The sequence below is a fragment of the Jaculus jaculus genome, chromosome 16, assembly GCF_020740685.1.
Source record: "Jaculus jaculus isolate mJacJac1 chromosome 16, mJacJac1.mat.Y.cur, whole genome shotgun sequence".
Lineage (NCBI taxonomy): Eukaryota > Metazoa > Chordata > Mammalia > Rodentia > Dipodidae > Jaculus > Jaculus jaculus.
This window is the reverse complement of record NC_059117.1, coordinates 60,781,637-60,802,604: the sequence shown is the minus strand read 5'-3', so window position 1 is coordinate 60,802,604 and position 20,968 is coordinate 60,781,637. Positions and strand designations below refer to the sequence as shown.

The 20,968-nt window shown below is 44.3% G+C and overlaps 1 protein-coding gene across 1 annotated transcript in view; it reads right to left on the bottom strand.

Moving 5' to 3' along the window:
* The window catches only part of LOC101610831 (ubiquitin-conjugating enzyme E2 E2), a 290,283-nt gene extending 274,595 nt beyond the window's left edge, over positions 1-15,688 (bottom strand). Inside the window, exons 1-2 of the mRNA XM_045135971.1 lie at positions 15,626-15,688; positions 10,170-10,353 (exon numbers count right to left, since the gene is read on the bottom strand). Of these exons, the coding sequence (XP_044991906.1) occupies positions 10,170-10,345 (176 nt within the window). The 5' untranslated portion in view covers positions 10,346-10,353; positions 15,626-15,688. The remainder of the gene's footprint in view (positions 1-10,169; positions 10,354-15,625) is intronic.
* Positions 15,689-20,968: the final 5,280 nt, after the last annotated feature.

The following is a 20,968-nucleotide window of genomic DNA, read 5'->3' as shown; positions in this document are numbered from 1 at the left end:
AAATCCCAAAAGGAAATAAAGAGAAGGCCATGCTAAGAAAATCATAAATCAAACATGAAGGAAACTTTAATATATTTTTAATCAAGTGACAGGTGTTACGTAGGAAAAGGTTCGGTCTCTTTTGCCTAAATGCTTTGACTCAGTCCACGGGCAGCCTGGGAACCAGCTGGGACTTGTAGGAAACCTAACTGCAACAGCTTCTTAGCCTGACACTGCTTCGAGGCGTACACTTCCTGTTACTCCTACTAACAGACACAGAAAATGGGGTGCAGTTGCACTACACAATGCAGACGCGTCACAACGTTGATTGAACGTTAAAGATGGGAGATTAAGTGGAGGTAACGACCTCTAAGAAGCCTGTGAGGACAGCAGGGAGGCCATGGACGAATGAAAACGCTAACATCGCCATCTTACACATTAGGTTCTCAGGAACACTGCTGGATGTGAAGGAGGAAGAAATAAAAGGTTTGGGGCTTTGGTCGGTCGGTCTGTCTGTCTGTCTGTCAGGTCCTGATGTAACTTAGGCTGGCCTCAAAGTCACTTTGCATCCAGGGACGACTAATTATCTCAGAGCTGGGGACCCATCTCAGGGCCTCATGCATGCTGACAAGCCCTCTACCCACTGCATCACAGCTCCTGGTTTTGTTTTTAAGAAGTAAAAGCTTAATATATATTCTTCGGAATATAATGACAACTAATTTTTTACAATGATGCAGCTATCATTAACTGGGAGAGGAAAAGAAGGAAGATGGGGTCAACAAGCCAAATCTTCATAATTCAAAGCAGAGAATCAAAAGATTATTTAAAACTAAAGCATAAGAAATAAGCATATTACTTATACAGAAAACCAATAGAAGGGCAAAACTTAAAGTCAGCTATAATGTTTCTTCAAAAATCATCAGGACTACTGGAAGAAGACAAAGCCCGCTGCTTTCCATTTTTTTAAAAAAATCCCTATTTTATTTTATTTTATTTTGTTATAAGAACTGTGAATAACTTCTCAAAACTGAGGGGGCAAACAGGCATTCAAAAGAACATCCTTAAACTACCAAGGAAACTTTCTTTTTTGAGACAGGGTCTGGCCAAACAGTACAGGCTGACCTTAAACTCGGCCTCCTAAAGGCTGGGATTACAAGCCTAAACTACCGCACTCAGCTAAAGCACATTGCTAACACGAAAGAATCCAATCAGGATTTTTCAAATAACTCATCTTACTTGGTGCTTACACTGCCCCTTTAGGGTTAGAAACACTGATAAATCATAATTTCCCATCACAGAATTCTTTAACAGAACCTGACCTCTCTCCAAATGATGCAATTCCAAATCTGTATTGTTCAACACAAGAACCAATTTTCTGATAAATCTGACACCCTAAGCAATGCCAATATATTCTATTTTGAACCACTGTTACCTAAGAATGGCTATATTTCTCTTGATAGGAAGGATTATACTAAAAATTGCTATTTAAATGGCTGCCAGGTATCCCGCTGTTCTCAATGACAGCAATTCAGTTCTAGCTCAAAAAAAACTGTGATCACGGTGTGTATTTAGTCTCTCCTTCTTGACATGTACAGTAAGGAAGATAAGTATTTCAGGCACTATCCCTTGGGGTGAGGAAAGATGAAAATGTATCAATAATTCACACTTACAGTGTACCTTTCAACATGATGCTCTTGGGCCATTCAAAGTGAATTAAACAAATCTCACAGAATTCTCTTACTGCTGTCTCAATGCTCATTGAAAAGACAAGGAAATTAAGGCTAGTTATTCTGCACAAGCAAGGTGAAATACTGAGACAATTATTTTCTAAGTCAGACAAACAAAAGAATTCTTTTATCAGAATTTTTTTTAGTTCAAGACTTTATTATACTGGTAGAGATAATGAAGGAGGGGAAGGACAGAGAGAAAGTAAGATAGAGGAAAACAGAGGAGAGAGAAATATACATACAAGGAAGAGTGGAAGAGTGCCCAAAAGACAAGGGGAAAGGGAGGAATTTTATTGGAATTTCTAAGACCAACTAGACATTTGACTATGTTTCTAATTTCCATCTGCCAATCTGTTGGAATCCCAGCTTTTTGTCTAACAAAGGTTAGTGAGTACACACACTTACTGAGAATCAGAAACAAATTACAAACTAAATTCCAGTTAACATGACTTCATAGAATATTCTGCTGCAGTAATAAATGATAACAACACAGTAAGATACTGTGTGAGAATCATCTGCTTTAAAAAAGTGGGGGAAGGAAGTTTAGCAATCATAATTCATCCAGCATTCCTGAGGAACGTGACACTAAAATCATTCTTAAAAGGAAAATATAAAGCACCCACTCTAAAATTAACATATGGGATTAATTGCTCAGAAACTGGGGCAGTGTCTATTTACAGTATATGCACATAAACCTTGAGTTAAAGAAAACTCACTATTCATGGCTCAGCAGAACATGGGTACGTGGACATGGAGATTCTGAGACGTGTTTTCTTGGCAATTATTTTCTAAGCCCCTCATCACGCCTAGTCTTGACCTTCCTCCTTTGGATGGCACTCCTCTGTCACCTCAATCTTCCTTAGCAACTGTCACTTGCTTCTCAAGAAAGCATCATACTAATTATTTTTATATTTTCATAAAATATAAAGTTTTTATATAAAGGACTGCCATTGTATAAGAGCCTAGAATTTAATTCTGAACAGTGATAAGTACCATGTATCTATCATTTCCAAAAACCACTGATTTCAAGACACATCATCAATTAATTATGTATATCAATTGTAAAATGCTGTCTGATTTAAGATGTTATAAATTCTTAAAATATACTTTCCTGAATTAAGAAAACATAGTAATGACCCAAAAAATTGTCAACAAACATTACTACTTCATTCACATGTGTAAAACAAATGTTGATGAGCCCATTCCCATATAAAAGATCACACTAAAACACACCAGAATCCACCTTTCAACTTAACAAAAGTTGACAGTCTAACACCAAATACGGCTTCTAGGATAGCATTATACTAAAAAGCCAATAATATTACAATGTCAACTCTGAACAATATTAATTTGAAATAATGTGATTTCAACCTCATCTTTACAGAGGCACCAACAGGGAAGCTCGGCAGTCAAACCAATGAAGGTCTTGGGACAAAGATGTCATGGAGTGACTAGTCAGTTTCATCAAAACCATCTTCATCTGTCACTACAGATGGAGTCCAGTAACATATTTGCAAATATAACAAGTGGGATACAGACATTTCAAGAGAAGGAGCTGTGACAAGACCACGCTGGGCATGGGGCTCAAGCCTGTAACTCTAATATTAGAGAGGCTGTGGTTAAAGGATGGAAACCAGCCTAGGCTACACAGTGAGTTCTAGACCAGTCTGGCTAGAGTAAGACCTTGCCCTAAACAGATGCAAAATGCCAGTCTTTTAAGAACAAATTGTTGTCAAAGAAAATGAAATATATATAAAAAGCTATAACCTTTCCTCTTAACTCTAAAAAAAAAAGGCAAATAATCACCACTGTTTAAATATGTATAACACTATTTTACAATGGCTCAAAAATGAGACTTTTTAAGAAAACATTTCTACAACAAATTATTAAGCTACAATTATAGCACATTTATTATAGCAATTGTTAACTCTACAATTATGGCACATTTCACTTAGTAACTGAGCCCCTATATGCAAGCCCTTTGCCTGAGTTACTATAAAAATGCACTTAATTTCAGCATCTGAATGTGGCTTGTTAACAACAGCACTGAGTCCTCTGGGGTTAACAGTCACTTCATTTCGTCAAAGTTTGAAACACATGGGAAAAAATACCCTTATAGGTGAAACTGGCACAAAATCTTTTAACCTACAGTACCCTGTGAAAGAGTTTACTGTTTGCAAGATAAATACTTATCACATTAGAACTTCATGATAGCCTTCAAAAGAAGGTGCCATTATCTTTGTTTTACAAAGGAGGAAAATAAGGCAGCTAGGCATGGTGGCATACCTGTAACCCAGCATCTGGGACACGGGGGTAGAGGATCTAGAGTTCAAGGTCAACTTAGGCTGAATACTTAGGTTCCCAACCCAACTGGGCTACACAGTGAGAATCTACCCTAACCCCTCCCCCATCGAAAGTGAAAAGTTTGGCTAAGAAATGATCAACTGGAGCTTCAGGACCAGAGAGCTGGTGGCCTTAGAACCAAACTCAAACCTGGACCTCATCTCTGCTGCTGATTACTCACAGAATGATACTGTTCAGGAAAGACTTTTCATCAAAATTAAAATGGATTTGGGGGCCTGGGGAGATGGCATAGTCTGGATAAAGTACTTGCTGCACAAACACAGGGACAGGACTTCAGGTTGCTAGCACCCAGGCAAATCCCAGGTGGGTATGGTAGCCCATTGAAATCCTAAGGTTCAGGAGGCAGAGACAGGGGATTCCCAGGACAAGCTGGCTGGCTAGACTAGCTGCAATGGTGAGCTGGGGCTCAAGGGAGAGATCCTGCCTTATTAAGTAAAGTGGAGAGCGATCAAGGAAGACGCACGATACCAGCCTCTGGCCTGGATCCCCACACATGCAAACACACAAGGCACATATGCAAAACAAAGCCCTATTATTAACAAAAATCATAAATGAAAGTTGTATTTTACTTACTTATTTTGAAAGAGGAGCAGATAGGAGAGAATGGGTACACCAGGGCCTCTAGCCACTGCAAAGGAACTCCATACGTATGTTTAACCTTGTGTGTCTGGTTTACGTGGTACTGGGGAATAAAACCTGGGTCTTTAGGCTTCACAGGCAAACAACATAACCACTGTGCTATCCCTCCAGCCCTTAATTTGTATTTTGAAACTCCCTCTCACTGTAAGTCCTAAGGAAAGCCAAGCAAAACTTAACTCCTACAATAAATCCATATCTCTAAGTAACAAAGAAATGAATATCGTGAACTGGCTATCTAAGGGAAGATGGACAGGATGGTGAATCTAGAAGCTGTGAGTCCCCTTCTGCTCATGAGTCTCAATTGTTTTCCAAGTTCTCAGAACCTAAGAAACAAACTGACAATTATTTGAAGTAGAGTATTAAAGAAAAGGAAGATGATTAAAACTGTCTTATAAATTAAACCAGTTAGCAATAAAGCAGCCTTTTATATGCAAAACCAATAGTAAATAACTCCATATACAGTCACCATAAGTTATGAGTGCCTAACAAAGAAAAATCACAAGTCAGAAGTTGAAAACAGCAGGTTCCCGAGAATGACTTTGCCCAGGAAGCAGCTAGAGGAGATTCTCTTACCTCACCAACATTACAGCATTGCTTCCTGTGAGCGTCAAGCATGCCCTGCCTTGAACACTGCACAGACAACATCTCTAAAACGAGCTTTCTCCCTTTCTGAGGAGGAGAAAAAATTAAATCACTAGCACTGGACATCTGTGCTTTCTGGATACACTGTAGTCAAGTGAAGTAAAAGATGGCCCATGAACTTGAAAATCTCACATTCTCACATGTTGCAGTCAGGTTCGCATTACTGGTAGAAATCATACAACCAAGAGCAGCTTGTGGGAAAAAGAGGATTTATTTTGGCTTACAGGTTTGAAGGGAAAGTCCACGATGGCAGGGAAAATGATGGCATGAGCAGAGAGTGTCCATCACCCCCTGGCCAACATAAGGTGGACAATAGCAACAGGACAGTGTGCCCAACACTGGCATGGGGAAACTGGCTATAACACCCATAACCCCACCCCCAACAATACATTGCCTCCAGAAGGCATTAATTCCCAAATCTCCATCAGGTTAGAACCTAGCATTCAGAACAACTAAGTTTATAGGGGACACCTGAATAAAACCACCACATTCCACCACTGGCCCCCATAAACTGATAAACCATCCATAAGTAAAATACAATGCATTCAGTCCAACTTTAAAAGTCCCCATAGTTTTTAATCAATCCCAATAATATTCATACATCCCCATAGTCCAAGATCTTTTAACTGAACTATAATATCAAAAAAACCATAATGGCACAGAATAAACATTCACACTGTGAAAGATGGAATTGGGCATAGCAAAGAAACATTCAGCTAACACAAGATTTAAAACAACCAGGGGAAACATCAAACTCTGTAGCTTCAAGTCCAACAACTCCAGCCAGCGACAAATCTCCAAGTCCAATAATTCTAACCAGCAACAAGTCTCTGGCATTCCAATTCTGCCCCTCCAGCTAGGCTACTCACAGTCCTGGAAAACTTCATCGGAGCCGGCAACTCCTTGGCAGCCATCTCATGGTCCCGGCATCTCCACTGGGTCTCCACTGCGATCCATGGTTCATTCTCATGGCCCCATGGGGTCTCCATACAGGCATCTAGCAAATCTGCTTCACAATGCCCGTGGCCATTTCCAAAACACAAGATCATGTTGCAAACTCAATGACCCTCTCTTTCCTGCATTTCTTATTCTCCACAATCCAGGTAGGGTGACAATTTGTTAATCCAGAGGGGAATAAAGCAGACTTTGAAGAATAGGACACTTCTTGAGCACTCAGACCCCTTCAAAAGAGTCTACCTTCTTCCTGTTGTCCCAGTGCAGGTCAGCTGGCCCAATCTCAAAGGTTATAATTTCTCAATTGCAGCTGAACAGGCAGAAGTTCAAAGATTTCACTTTTTCTGTGCCATATTCCTCTGCTCATAGCAGTTTATTTCTATGCAAAGCAACCCTGCACAACTTCTCAGGACATGGGCATAACAGCAAGCCTCACACCAGCCCAGTCCAAGCAAAGCTCTTTCTCACCCTCATACACCAAACCTCACAGCCCATAGTTCTTACTGCATTCAGGTCTTTCAACTCTGACCAGAACAGTCCATCAAGCTATACTTACAACACTGCAAGGCATCTCTTAGGCCAAGGTTTCAAATCCTTCCACAATCCTCTTGAAAACCTACTTCAAAAAGCCAAAGCCACATAGTCAGGTGTCTAGCAGCAATCCCACTCTCGGTACCACTTTACTGTTGTAGTCAGGTTCGCATTGCTGGTAGAAATCACCCAACCAAGAGCAGCTTGTGGGAGAAACAGGATTTATTTTGGCTTATAGGTTCGACGGGAAACTCCACAATGGCAGGGAAAATGATGGCATAAGCAGAGGGTGTCCATCACCTCCTGGCCAACATAAAGTGGACAATAGCAATAGGACAGTGTGCCCAACACTGGCATGGGGAAACTGGCTATAATACCCATAAGCCCACCCCCAACATACACTGCCTCCAGAAGGTGTTAATTCCCAAATCTCCATCAGCTGGGAACCTAGCATGCAGAACAACTAAGTTAATGGGGGACACCTGAATAAAACCCCCACATCACATTAAACAGTGCACCGCCTTCAAGAGCCAAATTGTCTTGAGGAATCTTAGAGGGATGCTCCCAGCTAGCCTAAGATTGCTGGTAAATAACAATCAAGGAAAGCAGAGCGCTAGCTCACAGGACTCCACTCTACACAGACCTAACCAACTATCTCTCTTCTCCTTGTCTGATAATCTCATCAGCAGAAGCGGAGGCTGAGTGGGTCTCCCTTCCAGATGGAACGACAAGATACCACCTGTATTTGAACAATGCTTACCATCCACCTAACCCCTGAGTGTCTTATTTTCTCCATTCCCAGCCTTTCTGGTCCATCCTTAACCACGCCTACTTCTCAGCAGGAGGCCATTCTGTACTGGGTCTAGGAGAAAAGTCACCCAGCTAAAGTCCCTGGGCTTGTGGTGTGACAGCAAAAATACATGGAACACTTTCCCACCCTATGTGACCCAGTGTGGAGGCTTAAAGGGTTAATATCTGGGGCTCTCTGGTGACATACTCCTTCAACAGACATGTCGGATCTGGCAGTGAGAACTGGGAGCTCTAAATACATTGGAATGGACTGCTGGCCCCTCGCCTTTCTCCAATATCTCTCACCACAAGGCCTGGGAAGGGTCTTCTCAACTCTGTGGATGGAGTAAGCCAGGGAAAAACAGTCTAGGATCTTTGAGAAAGAAGACCCCCTAGTTCATATCATCCAACAGCATCCAAAGCTACTACTGAACATTCAGACAGCCTACCTGCCTAAGACTTGCATGCTCAGAAAGAGTTAACATCTGTAGACTGCTTTCAGTCATGTGTCCTAGTTGCTCAGTTAAAAGAATATACAGGGCTGGAGAGATGGCATAATGGTTAAGACGCATGCCTGCTAAGCATAAGGACCCAGGTTCAATTTTCCAGGTCCCACGTAAGCCAGATGCATATGGTGGTGCGTGTGTCTGGAGTTCAGCTGTAGTGGCTAGAGGCCCTGGCACACCCATATTCTCTCTCTCACACACTCACTCACTCTAATAAATAAATAAATAAATTTTTTAAAATTTTTTAAAAGAAAAAAGAACACACAATCACAAAATCAGGTAAGAGTCTGCTAAATGTAATTTACCTTTCAAATTATTTTCCAAGACATAGTCTCCAATGTAACAATATCAAAATATATTCCCTCTGTGAAGGTAAATCTAGATTGTCAATTTGATGAGATTTAGAATCATCATAGAAACACACCCCTTGATGTGTCTACAAGGGTGCTTCCAGAAAGGTTTATTTAACATAGGGAGTTAGAGTCAGCCTGATGTGAGTGGCACCAGTTCATGGGATGGGGTCCTAGACTGAATAAAGAGGGCGTAAACTGAGTGCTGGCCTTCATCTCCCTGGTCCTGACTGTGGATGCAATGTAACCTGTGGCCTCACACCCTGCTGCCATGCCTTCCCCAATGGCAGACTGTGAGCCAAAGTAAACCTTCCTGAGGCTGCGGAAATAGCTCGGTTGATGAAACGCTGGCCTTGTAAGCATGAGTACCTGTGTTCAATCTCCAGCACTCATGCCAAAATGCTAAGTATGCTCACATGCACTAGAAATCATAGCATTTGGAAAGAGAACCAGGAGGGTCCTCAAGGCTCACAGGCTGGTTAGTTTGGTCTACTTGACAAGCTCAGGCCAGTAAGAGACCCTGATGTTTAAAAAGTGGACAGAATTCCTGAGGATGGCACCTGAGTGTCCTCTGACCTCCACATGCACACTCGCGCACACACACACACTTACACACATACATACATCTTAGCACATACATTTTTAAAAAATCAAACCCTTCCTTCCTTAAGTTGCTTTTGTCAGATTATTTTGTCACAGCAACAAGAAAAGTAACTAAAATGCCTTCGAAGTCCATTAGCACATGGATCCTCATCAGAGGTTGAAGTGGCAATGGAGACTCATTGGAATATCTCCCTTCCAGAGCCACCTGTTCTCTAGGGAAAGATAAAAGCTTTATTAAGACTGGCCTACTCCTAATATAATGAAACCAAGATACATCTGCTGTTAACTCTAGCATGTCTGCCTTTACCAAAAAGAAAAAAGAGTAGAAACTAAATCATCATTGACATTATTATTTTAATAGATTCTTAATTCCCATTCTGTGATACTACACAGGAGTATACGTATGGTCAAGTAGCCATCAATGAAACCATCATACTTGTATGACGTCTTATCCATGCTGTGACAAAGTACCAGCATATCAACACTATAGATGTGGGGTTTTATAATCTGTTGCACCACTTAACCGACTTTTAAAAGTTCTCCACAAAGCTGGGAAGATGTCACTTGCTTAGAAAGCATGCCAGCCCAGGGCTCAATTCCCAAGCCACTCACATAAGCTGAACATAAACATTGGTACAAGCATCACAAAGAAATAAATAAAAAGTCAAGCTGGGCATGGTGGCACAGGCCTTTAGTTCCCAATATGGGGAGAATGAGACCCTGCCTCAAAAATAAGAAAATAAATAATTTCAAATAAATAAATAAATTTAAACCTAAAAAATGTTCTCCACAAAGCCATGCTTTAAAAAAAAAGTCATGGGCTAGGGGATGGTTTAGCAGCTAGAGGCACTTGTTTGCAAAGTCTGTCAGCCAAGGGTTCAATTTCCTGATACCCACATAAAGCCAGTCACAAAAACTGGTGCCAGCATCTAGAGTTCGGTCGCTTGCAATGGCAAGAGGTCCTGGCACACTAATTCAGTCCTCTCTCTCTCTGCATGCAGATAAATAAAATAAAAATTTTTAAATAATTTCCCACTCCAGAAGGTAAGTCGTTAGCAAATGAAAAGGTGACAGTAGCTGAATACCTTTTAGCACTAGTTGACAATTTTGCTGCTGTTTTGCTGGATATCTTTCCCTCCTTTTTCTTGGGCTGAACTTGTTCCCGCTCGGGCTCCTGCTGCACACTCTCGCGCTGGTCTCCATCCGAACTCCCCCCACTGGTGCTTGGACTATCATCAACCCTCTGCGCCTCAGTGGACATCTTAGATCCTGCAGTAAGAGAACCAGACGTCACTCCTGCAGCTATGATGTTCAGTGAACATGAGCCCAAAACAGAACCAGTAAGTTTAAACATAAAGCGGAAGTTGGTCATTTATAAAACAAATAGCTTTGTGGTTCACCAAAACTTTTCTTTCGTCCATTCATGCAAAGTTTATACACAGACGTTTATAGCTACTTTACTGGTAACAGACAAAAAGTGGAAATGATTCAAATGTTCACTAGCTAAACACAGTCCAGCCACATAACAGGATTCCTCAGCCACGAAAGCAATGAAGTGTGGATCCACACGCTTGAGCACGGAAGAACCTTAAACTGTCATGCTAAGAGAAAACCAGTCAGAAAGGACTGTAAGCTATACTACAAGCCCACCCCATGTGCATGAGGCGCTCACTAGTAAAACACAGGCACATAGAGGCAGGGTAAGAGAGAGATAAGTAGCAGAAAATTCCCTTTGAGGTGAATCCAATGTACTTTAAGTAGTGATCATGGTGTACAGCTCTGTAAATAGTCTGAAACCCACAGAGCTGTCTTTTTGGCTTTTGGCATTTTATGATGTTGTGGACTGAGCCCAGGGCCTTGTGCATATTAGGCAAGCACTTCACCACTGAGGTACATCCCTAAGCTGAGTGGTACATTTTTAATATTCAATAATAGAGAATGTAGAAAAGCCTGGGTTCAATTACCAGCACCAAAAAGAGGGAGCGTGTGAGTTTAAGAACCTAAATTGCACCTTACAACAGCTGCTATAAAATAAACCAAAAGAAGAGGACTGAGGGCTTAAGTCCTACCATTGTCCTAAGCCCTTTGTGTCCATCTGTGAGAAAGCAGGATATGCCAGTCACCTTGAGAGCACGAAGTATGGGGACAGAGAAACAGAGGCATGGCCACACTCAAATCCAACCCCGATGGCCTCAGAGCTAAGGTTAAAATCCTCTCAATGGGAAAACTGTTTTAGGTAACCTTTGTGATAAGAGAGGAACATAGAGGTCATGTGATTCTCAACAAAAATGTACCCAGCTCTACCACGCTGCCATGATTTACGAGAGATAGAGACAGCGTTGGGACACCAAAGAGTTCATTTTTCCCCAATCTGAATGAAATATCCCTCGAGGCTTTGAAATCCCCATTGCTCTGAGTTCATGCTCCCAGAGCAGCTCTGATTACCAACTCAATTTCCTCAATACCTTGATATGCTGGTAGCCCTTATAACCTGGATAGCCGACACAAAACCTCCCTAAGCGAAAAGGATACTCCTCTCCACTCTCATTCTGTCATAGCCTTTCTGAACTGGATTACTACGAACCCCCAGCCCGCACACCCAACTACCTACCTCAGTGTCAGTGAGCTGAAACACCCAGATCTGCACTGGTAGCTGCCTCTCAGAGGTGGCTTTAACAAACAAAAGACTGACTTGACCGTGTTCAGTAACACTGCCAACATACAGAGAGGGGGAGGAAACTTTAAAGGAGATAGACAAACTGAACAGATTCCTTTTGAAAAGGATTCTTTTGGTTACTTTTAGAGGCTAGGGACATGGTCTGAGGATAAATGTGTTTGTTTGCAAAGCCTGCCAGCCTGGGATTCAATTCCCCAGTATTCACATTAAGCCAGATGTATGGCAAGAGGCTCTGACACGTTCACAGACACACATACTCTCTCTCTTAAAATAAATAAAAATATTCTTAAAAGTCAAATTAAGACTTGAAGTCAAACCGCTTCTAAAGTGATGGAGAACAAGAGTCAATAGGTGCGTGCCTCTACCGTCTAGTTCAAAGGGACGGCTAGTTGACGCTGACAGACCTCCAGCACCATCAGGTGTTTAAGGAGCAGCTTCCTCTAAAACAAGGTAGTCTTGTAATACAGACCTTTAACAGTCTGAATTTTAATAAGAGAAGCTAAGAAAGGGCTGGGGAGATGTCTCAGGGGTTAGTCACTTTCTTGCAAGCCTGTACTCACATAAAGCCAGATGCACAAAGTGGTTCATGTGTCTGGAGTTCGTATGCAGTGGCAAGGGGCCCTGGAGCACCCATTCTCTCCTTCTGGCATGTGCTCTCGTGCATATTCTTTCTCTCTCTCTCTCTCTCTCACATAAATAAATATTTTTTTTGATAAGGAGAAGCTAAGAAACATTGCAGAAGATTGGAAGAACTGGAACACACCAAGGTGAAGTAACAAGACACTGCATCCCGCCCCACCCCCTGCCCTAAAAGCAAGTCTGCCCAAAGAGCCCAGGAAATCCGACTGCTCTGTAAATGGAGAGCATCACTCTCCACAGCTATGACATCTTTTATGAGCAATAAAGTCACTTAATAGAATACTGAAATTTTATATCAGTATGCTTCATGTCTAGCTCTAAAACTCTGAATATATTTCTTGGTTTTGCTTCCATTGTTATTTCACTTTAGATTATCATTCTTGGACTCAATGTTTTGTTTTGTTTTGTTTTACCTTACTTCTTTCAGTTAAAGCATATTAAAAGTTTTAAAGCTTGTAAGTATTACATAATCACATGGCACGTAGAACAGATGTACACAGTGAAAGAGAATGATTCTCAAGCTAAGACGCTCACAGCAAGATGCTGCCAACAAAATGTTAGGAGATATGAAATGAGTGAGAAATCATTTTATACATCTTCAACCTGAAGCAATCCATTACCTGACAAATTCACAAGAACCTAAACAAAACAATGTTCTCTCTACTCATGCTGCAGCCACGACTTAATAAATCATGCTGAGTTTCACCTAGATGTCATACTAGTCATAAAGGTACAAACTTATGTCCATATTTTATGTGTGTGTATTTACATACCATCTAATGTCCTGACTACATAATTACTGAAACACCACTCAATGATGTAATCAACCATAATCTGAAACTGAAATTTCATAAACAACTACAGAGTATCAGAAGACAAAAGTAAAAAGTAGTCTCACTAGGAACTATTGAAAATACTAGGGGTTTGGCCCAATAGTAGAGCACTTGCCTAACATGTATGAGGGCCTGGGTTCAAACCCCAGGATCACTAAAAAAAAAGTATTCAAAATGTTCAAATAGGAGTATAATTTCTATAGCTTCATTATTTAAAACAATTATTTCTACTTTCAGTATCATATTTTATTTGAGCCAAATCTTGACCCACAAGTGACATATTCACCTGAGGCCACTGATAATCACTATGAAAACTGTTTTAAATTAAGTTTTTATGTTTCCTTGTCAAACAAGAAATTATGTTGGTTGTTTTCTGAATATTTGAAAAAAGGGACAAAATGATTGTATACTCAGGCACAACTTATCTTTATAAAAAAGCATACTCTATAAATCATTTTAGTTAACTGTAAGTATAAAATTGGTGTCTTGCCGCTTTAAAGTACAAATGAATAAAAACTCCTGAATGAAGACTTTTAAATATTAGCTTCTATATTGGCACTTTAAAATTAATTCCCAAGCAGTTATCTGATCCAATTAGCCAACCTAGAAGGAAAATAAATTCCAGGATTCTAAACACCAATATCCTCTCAAAGGACAGTGTTAAAGACTTTAAGATATTCAAGTTGGTACTTTTACTTACTTCATACTCAAAGTAACACTTTGTTTACAAACATAAGGTAGATTTTCCTTAATTGAGTTATATTTAAATTATTTAACTATACTTCCTTCAACACACAAATTTTCTGAGCTTGAATCCACATTCTGTAATTACAATGCTGGAAATCAGCAACACACAGTTAATGAAACTCACATATTCCACAAAATTTTAATGATTCAGCTGTGTATCTTATCAATGCAAGTGACCGTAGCTGCTCCAGACGCCCACACCACTACCTAAATAAGCCCTATCCTCATCTCACAATGAAAAAACGAACAAGCAGGGCTTCATTTGAGCTTTTATTAACAGAAAAACACTGACTTGTCATCTGTCTTGGAGTTTTCCCACTGACATTTCTAAACTTTTCTAAGATGTAAAATATTTTATGCTGTATGCCCAACATGCAGCGCTATCCAGCTTTGAACTTGAGTGAAAAGACTTTTATGCAGGAAATAATAGCTGAGCACCTGATTTGGGAGGAAGTGTACTATGCCCTGGGGGAGACAGAACAAGGTGTGACATATGAAAACACTCCATCTTCATCTTCGGCCCACATAGAGCCCAGGCGCATTCAAACTGCCCCAGAAAAGACAAATATTTGGCTTCCCAAGATCGGTACTCAGTGATAACATTTCCAGAAGCCTGCTTTTCAAAGATTCGGGGATTGCAAACTATGAGGAGCTAAAAAAAAATAAAATCTTCCTGAACTGTGAGATAATCAGAGGTAAGTCCTGGCACATCCTTTTGTACTTTGAAAGAGAAATATTTGAGTAGACAAGACAGACGCTCAAGAATACACGATCCAAAAAATTAAAAAGATGCATCTTGAAAGCATGCAAATGAAATGGGTCTATCAGCCAAGGCGCCAGGGGTGACATCTTTCTAAAAAGGCCTTAATTTCCATCAGGGGCAACAGCTCGAGCCTTTGGGGTTGGTCTGGGGAGGGAGGGTTAAGGCCACCAGAAGCCAGGCTTTATCTTCTTTGGAATTGGAAAGGGGCAAACCGGTGATGAGAGGGGTCAGGGAGCGGGGAGCAGGGGAAATCCCCCTTCCAATCAGGCCGGTGGGGGCTGCAGAGAAGGACCCTGAGGAAAGCGGGTTTAGGATGCAAACTGACGGGCACCAGGCATCACAAAAGACCCCCACCCGGGCTGGCCGGCGCCCCACGGGGTCTGGGGACGGGTGGGGACCGCGGGTGGCCCGGCCCTCGCCGCAGAGACCATGTGCAGCAATTATGCAATTAGGGCCGGGAGCCAGGGACCGGGCGGGCGGGCTCACTTTGCAGGGTGACATTTACCCCGGACTTTGCAGACTTAGTTCCAGGTTGCGGGGTGAGGGGGTGCGGGAGGACGGCAGGGGCGAGGTGGGCACCGAGGGCGGGGGGAGGGGCGGGAGGGCGATCGGGGGCGCGGCGGCCGAGGGCGGGGGGAGGGGACGCCAGGCGACAAGTGGGGCGCGGGGACGGGCGCGGGGCCGCCGGCGGCCGGAGCTACCTGGGGGGCGGCGGGGAGGGCCGCCGAGGCCCCGGGGGAAGGGGGGACGGGGAGGCGACGACGGGCGGACTGTTCCCCCCCCACACACCCCTCACCCGGGCCCCGCCGGACCCCCGCGCCACGCACCCGCCCGCCAGCCCGCCGCGTGCGCCCGCCGCGCGCGCGCGCCCGCCGCCCTCACCTCCGCGCCGCCGCCGCCCTTCCCGCCGCGGCTCCCGAGGCTGCTGCTGGTGCTGGTGCTGCGCCGCCGCCGCCGCCGCCGAGTCCCGGAAAGTGAAGCAGCCACCTCCGCGAGCCGCCGCCGCCGCCGCCGCCGCCGCCGCCCGGCCCGTCCGCGCGCGCGCCCCCGCCGCCCCGAGCGCGCGCCCGCCCGCCGCCGCCGCCGCCGCGAGAGCGCGACCCCGCGGCGCCGCGCGCGTCCCCGCCTCGCCCCGCCCCCGCCGGCGCGCGGCCGCGGGGTGGGGGGAGGTGGCGGCGGGGCCGCGCGCGCACGGGCCGGCGACCGCCCCCCGCCCGGGAGGCGCGCGCAAAAGTAAAGTGACAGCTGAGTCGTGGGCCGCGCGGGGCCGTGACGAGCGTGGGCGACGGCGTCTCTCCGCCACCGAGCGGCGGAAAGGGGGGCGGTGGGGGGGCAGCGGGGAAACCGAGGCTGGAGGGGAGGGTACGCGGGGACCCTGACGGGCACGCACATTAGAGGGACGCGCTGGCTGAGCGGGGGAGGGGACCGCGGCCACGGGCTTGGGGGCACAAGGAGACCTTTACCCACCCTTGCATGCCCGCGAGCTTTGGCACCGCCGCCGCGGACATCCTAACCGCGCTCGTGCACGCGCAGGGCCCGCAGGCTGGCACGGTAGGAAAAGTTCACGTTGGCTCAAGCGAAGCCTGGCTCCCCGTCCCCGGCGGCTTCTGGCGGAGGCTCACCCTGACCCCGAAGGCTCCGCTGCCACCCGGTGACGGCGACGCGAGGACAGGGAGAATCCAAGCCACGGGAAGCTGCCTCCAGGCCCAGTAGATGAGGCTGGAGAGTAGCCGCGCTGTGGGTGGCGTGAGGGAACTTCAGGTGCTGCTGTAATCTTGGCCCCAAATAGTCTCTTTTTACAAGTTGTGCGTGCTTTTTGCAAACTCAGCTTCCGCGAAATCCGCACCCCGCGCACACCTCCAGCTCCTCTGACCCACTGAGCGGTCGCCACTCCTAAGCGTCTGCACAGAATTCGGAGCTGTGTCTGCGGAAAGAGTGGTCCTGAGAACAGGTCACCACACTCACCTCGGGGAAAGGGACGGACTCAGCAGACAACGTCACGGGAACATTAACAATCAATCGATACGAATTTGGAAACTGAGGAAACCTAGCCTTCCAGGTGTCCTGCGCCCGCCATGGGGCGATAGCCTAGAGGAATCTGTGCAACGGTACCCACAGAAGACTGGGGAGACGTTGGGCCATATATATCTACGTCTTGAGCTTGAAAATTCTTCCACAAATGTTTGCTTCAAGAATTGGCTATTAATTTACAACCGCTCTGAAAATTAACAAAAGCAGTGTTGCTGTCAAGCTGTGGATCACCAATGAGGAAAATCATTGTGTCTGTCAGGAATGTCGGCTACGGTATCGGTATCGTTAGAAGGTCCAGAAATGAACACGTCCCCAGGTTTACCAGTTCCGTAGCCCAGGTCTCGCACCGTACGGAGTTGGGTGTGATATGCATATTGCTGGAAATGAACGGCAGGGAGTGTGTGGCGCCTTCACTTCTTATTACTTAGAATAATGGCCAAATAGAGCATTTCATAGACTGCAATAAATGTGTGCATGTTCATCCAGCCTCATAGATCTTTTCATAGTATTATTTTTATTTCACTGGCTGTGTTTTAAAATACCAAAACAGGGCTGGGGGGAATGGCTCAGCAGTTAAAGCTGCTTGCTTGCAAAACCTGCCAGCCCAAGTGCGATTCTCCAAAGTGGCGCATGTGTCTGGAGCTTGTTTGCAGTGCAAGAGGCCCTGGCACACCCTCTTTCTCTCACTCGTAAATAAAAAATAATTTTTAAAACTATTTTTAAAAAATAAATTTATAGGCCGGGCATGGTAGCACACATCTTTAATCCCAGCACTCAGGAAGCAAAGGTAGGAAGATCTCCATGAATTCGAGGCCACCCTGAGACTACATAGTGAATTCCCTGTCAGCCTGGGCTAGAGCGAGACCCTGCCTCAATAAATAAATAAATAAATTTATAAAAACAGTAAAGCTTTCCATGGTATTTTGTTTAGGGTTGAACCCAGGGCCTCTTATATGCAAACTAAATACATATGCTCTCCCACTAAGCTACACACTCATCCACTCATTTCCTATGCTGTTCTCCAAATAAGCCATATATGTGTGTGTGTGTGTATGTATGTATGTGTGTGTGTGTGTGTATATATATATATATATATATATGTATATATATATGTATATGTATATATATATATGTATATATATATATATGTGTGTGTGTGTGTGTGTGTGTGTGTGTAGTCTTTTCTATGTATCCAGCTATTTTATTTGCTTACTATGAATGTTTTATAACAAAGTACCCTTCTGTAACCGCCAGCAGCAAGGTCGTTTTCAGCCCTTGGTCACTGGCAGCTGAGGACAGAGTTACAGAATGCCAGCTTCTATCCTGTGGGAAAGGTTGGAGAGGCTTCACCATGGCTTGCTGAAACTGTGCTCACAGTAGTATTTTGTCTGTAAATGTTCTAACCATACTTATGACATTCAGAAAAAGAATAATACGCATCAGAGTTACCCTTCTCATGCATTCAAAGAATGTGTTGTTGAGTACAAGACACTCCATATTTGTTGAGTCTAGGGGGTAGGAAATATAACAGGAATATCCCTGTCCTCACACAACTTCCCTATTCATGATCCTTGACAATCTTATATTCTGCATGCAGGTCATCAGCCAACTCTGTGGATCCTGCTTTCAAAAAATATCTCCTGAAAATGTCCATGTCTTCCCACTCCCCTACTTACTGAGAATTCTTGGTTCAAGCTACTATCATACCTCAGGAATTGCCTCCTTCACCATCCTCTTGCCAAAGAGGAAGAGAGGGAAAGGGATACAGAGACAGAAGAGGAGGGAGAGAGAAACAAGCTGTGTGGATTTTCACGCATGGGCTAACCAGGTATGATGGACATACCCATAACCCCAGCACTCAGAAGGCAAAGGTCAAATGACACTAAGTTCAAGACCAGTTTCAAAACATAGGTTAGATTATAACATCTTCTCAAAAACCCTAATGGGCTGGAGAGATTGCTCAGTAGTTAGGGGGCTTGCCTACAAAGCCTAACAACCCAGGTTAGAGTCTCCAGTACCCATGTAAAGCCAGATGCACAAATTGGCACATGTGTCTGGAGCTCGTTTGAAGCAGTTGGAGACCCTGACACACCCATTCTCCTCTCCCCCCATTCTCTGCTTGCAAATAAATAAATAAATAAATAGTATTAGAAAAGAAAACCCCTAGTGGCTTTGCATTCTACAGCAACAGCACAACGGCTCCACACCTTTCACTATGCATGCTCCCCCACGAGGACCTCATCAGGCCATATCACCCCAGTTTCACTGGCCTCACTGCTGCGGGCGGGACACAGCAAGCACGCCAGCCTCCAGACAGCTGTACTCACTACTGCTTATCCCAGAACAGTTTCCCTGCCGTCCTTTGCCCAGCACTGCCTAGTCCCCTACTTTGCTTCATTTTTCTCGTGATAACTACTTGATATTATTATTTTTTTAATTTTTTTGGTTCATTTTTTATTTATTTATTTGAGAGCAACAGACACAGAGAGAAAGAAAGATAGAGGGAGAGGGAGAGAATGGGCGCGCCAGGGCTTCCAGCCTCTGCAAACGAACTCCAGACGCGTGCGCCCCCTTGTGCATCTGGCTAACGTGGGACCTGGGGAACTGAGCCTCGAACCGGGGTCCTTAGGCTTCACAGGCAAGCGCTTAACCGCTAAGCCATCTCTCCAGCCCTACTTGATATTATTTTTGTTGTACATTTTAGTCTGTTCCTTCTTTCTCCACTGCCCCCTACCCACCTACAAGCAGCTTGCGAAAGGAGACTTGTTGGCTGAAGTTCACTGCTATAGACATTCATTAAGTACTGCTCGAGTGAGCGAAATCGACTTCTTTCCACTGACGACACCGGGTTCTGACTTCTTCAGTCATAAAAATCAGCTATGTTCTTAACTTGTGCTAGGTGAAGTTCTAAGCATTCTGTACACGATCACAAGCCCCACGTGAGTTAACTTCATTCAGTCTACAGAGGAGAACATGGGGTGGGCAGTGCCAAGAGACCCAGTGCCCTGACTACAATGAAGCAGAAGGGGCATGGTGGTACTGGAATATGAAGTCAGCAGTCTGGTTTTGAGCCACTGGCCCTCAGGACACCCTACCACCAGTCCGCATCACAAATGTAGATTTTACTGGCTCTTCTTAGTTTCTCCGCCTGGACACTCAAACTTCTCTCCAAGGCAAATAGCTCACCTTCCTTCACCTTCCGGTGCTGGTCTATCAGTGTCGGTTCTGGACTATCTGGGCTCCATCATGGATTTCCTCCCTCCATCTCCTACCTCTGGCTTTAGTGTAGAAGCTGAATTTCTCCCTGGAACTGGCAAGTGGGACTTTCTTTGTTGTTGTTGTAGGGTTTTTGAGGTAAGTTCTGGCTCTAGCCCAGGCTGACCTGGAATTCACTGTGTCGTCTCAGGGTGGTCTTGAACTAAAAGGGCTGGGGGTGAAGCTCAGTGGTAGCGGGGTAGTGCACTTGCTTAGTATGGGAAAGGCCTAAGGTTCAATCCCGATCCCTGAAAACAGGGGTAGGATAATATATATGTTTGCTTCAGTTATATTATATATATATGTATATGCTTAGAGTCTGGTTTGATGGAGGCTATAGGCACCTTCTGGTCCACTATAACAATTTGATCATTAAAGAAGGGGGAACACAAGGCAGACAAGGATTCTTATTCCTACCATACCAGCACTTGGGAGGCTGAGGTGAGGCAGCTTGATTAGCTCCATAGTGAGTTCCAGGCCAGCCCCAGCTACAGGGTAAGACCTTGTCACAAAACAACAACAACAAAAACAACAAACAAAAAGGCAAGAAAAGAAAGCAAATGAAGGGCAACATTAATGTGGGAAAACTGGCATTCCATTAGTGCTGAGACTATAAGCAAGACCTGGAGTGCACCGATCACAGGCACACACCGGGTACCTAACAGATGTTTGTTACATGAATACATGAATGGATTTCCACCAGCATGGAAGGGCACCGAGGGTTGATGGTTCTGATGTCCCCAAATACCTCGGCTACTAGATATGATTTTATATGTATGTTACACACTGCAAAGTGCCACCAAAGTGTAGCCGCTTCTTCAACATCTAGCCCCTGCCTAGATTGGTAGTCAGTCTTTAACATGCCCTCAATAATATCTGCCCCCTTGTATTCACACCCTTGCATTTTCCTCATCTGTACGATTATCCTGGGGTTGGTAT